Genomic DNA, 854 nt, shown 5'->3' on the forward strand with positions numbered 1-854 from the left:
TAGTGCGATACGAATATACCACTATGAGTAGTTAACAATACAACCAGTCGTGTAACGTTTTGTGTCTCTTCGTGACACACTGAGCTATACTGGGGGAATATTCGTGCGACACTCAGAGTCTCTTAAATCAAGTTATGAAACTGACTATAAAAAGTCTGGGTGCCGTAAATGTGACTCGCTTTCCAGGACGTAGACGCTGTCAGATGCGCCTGGTGATCGATATCAACAGCGTTGTTCTTGTCATTTTCTATTTATATTGCATGAATAGATGACTGGATGTGTGGGCACCTTGAAATGGCTATAGTAGGCCGGCATTAAGTCTCTTCCTCATCCATTTTTATTCTTTTATTCACAATGGGAATTTCAGATGAACTACGGCAGCAAAACATCAGTGTCGGACACAGATAGGCCGTGGATAGTAATGATGTTACCAGTAAGTCAAGGTCCCCTCTGTGAAATGGCAACAATGGCAACAGATGCTCAATTCCCCATCGCATAATCCATCAATCCCACGCATTTATTCAAGAGACCAGTACACATAACGTAGTATCAGCATTCTGGGAGGCTAACATTTCTAAATCCAAATAAAAGGTCGAGTTGAGAACGGAACACAGTTACCTGTGGTCCTTGCACTGTGTCGGGGGCAAAGGGATCACCGACCTTCCGTGCTTCAGCGAGTTCCTTCAGTTTGTGCACCATCTTTTCATAGATTGGGGCTTCAACGAAAATACGCGTACCAGCGACGCAGCACTGACCATGATTGACCATTGTGGCTTCATGGGCGACAAGAGCAGCTTTATCAACTGAAAGTAAAACAAAACGATGGCTCAGAAGATATTTTGACGTAAAAAAAA

At 43.4% G+C, this 854-nt stretch overlaps 1 protein-coding gene across 1 annotated transcript; it reads right to left on the minus strand.

Moving 5' to 3' along the window:
* Positions 1-620: 620 nt before the first annotated feature.
* Positions 621-768, minus strand: T265_16123 (hypothetical protein; the record flags this gene model as incomplete). The annotated part of the gene is made up of 1 exon (XM_009179641.1): positions 621-768. A coding segment is annotated over one exon (147 nt), but the record flags the coding sequence as incomplete, so codon positions are not given.
* Between the last annotated feature and the right edge of the window lie 86 nt (positions 769-854).

This window comes from Opisthorchis viverrini, assembly GCF_000715545.1.
Source record: "Opisthorchis viverrini unplaced genomic scaffold scaffold12927, whole genome shotgun sequence".
NCBI lineage: Eukaryota > Metazoa > Platyhelminthes > Trematoda > Opisthorchiida > Opisthorchiidae > Opisthorchis > Opisthorchis viverrini.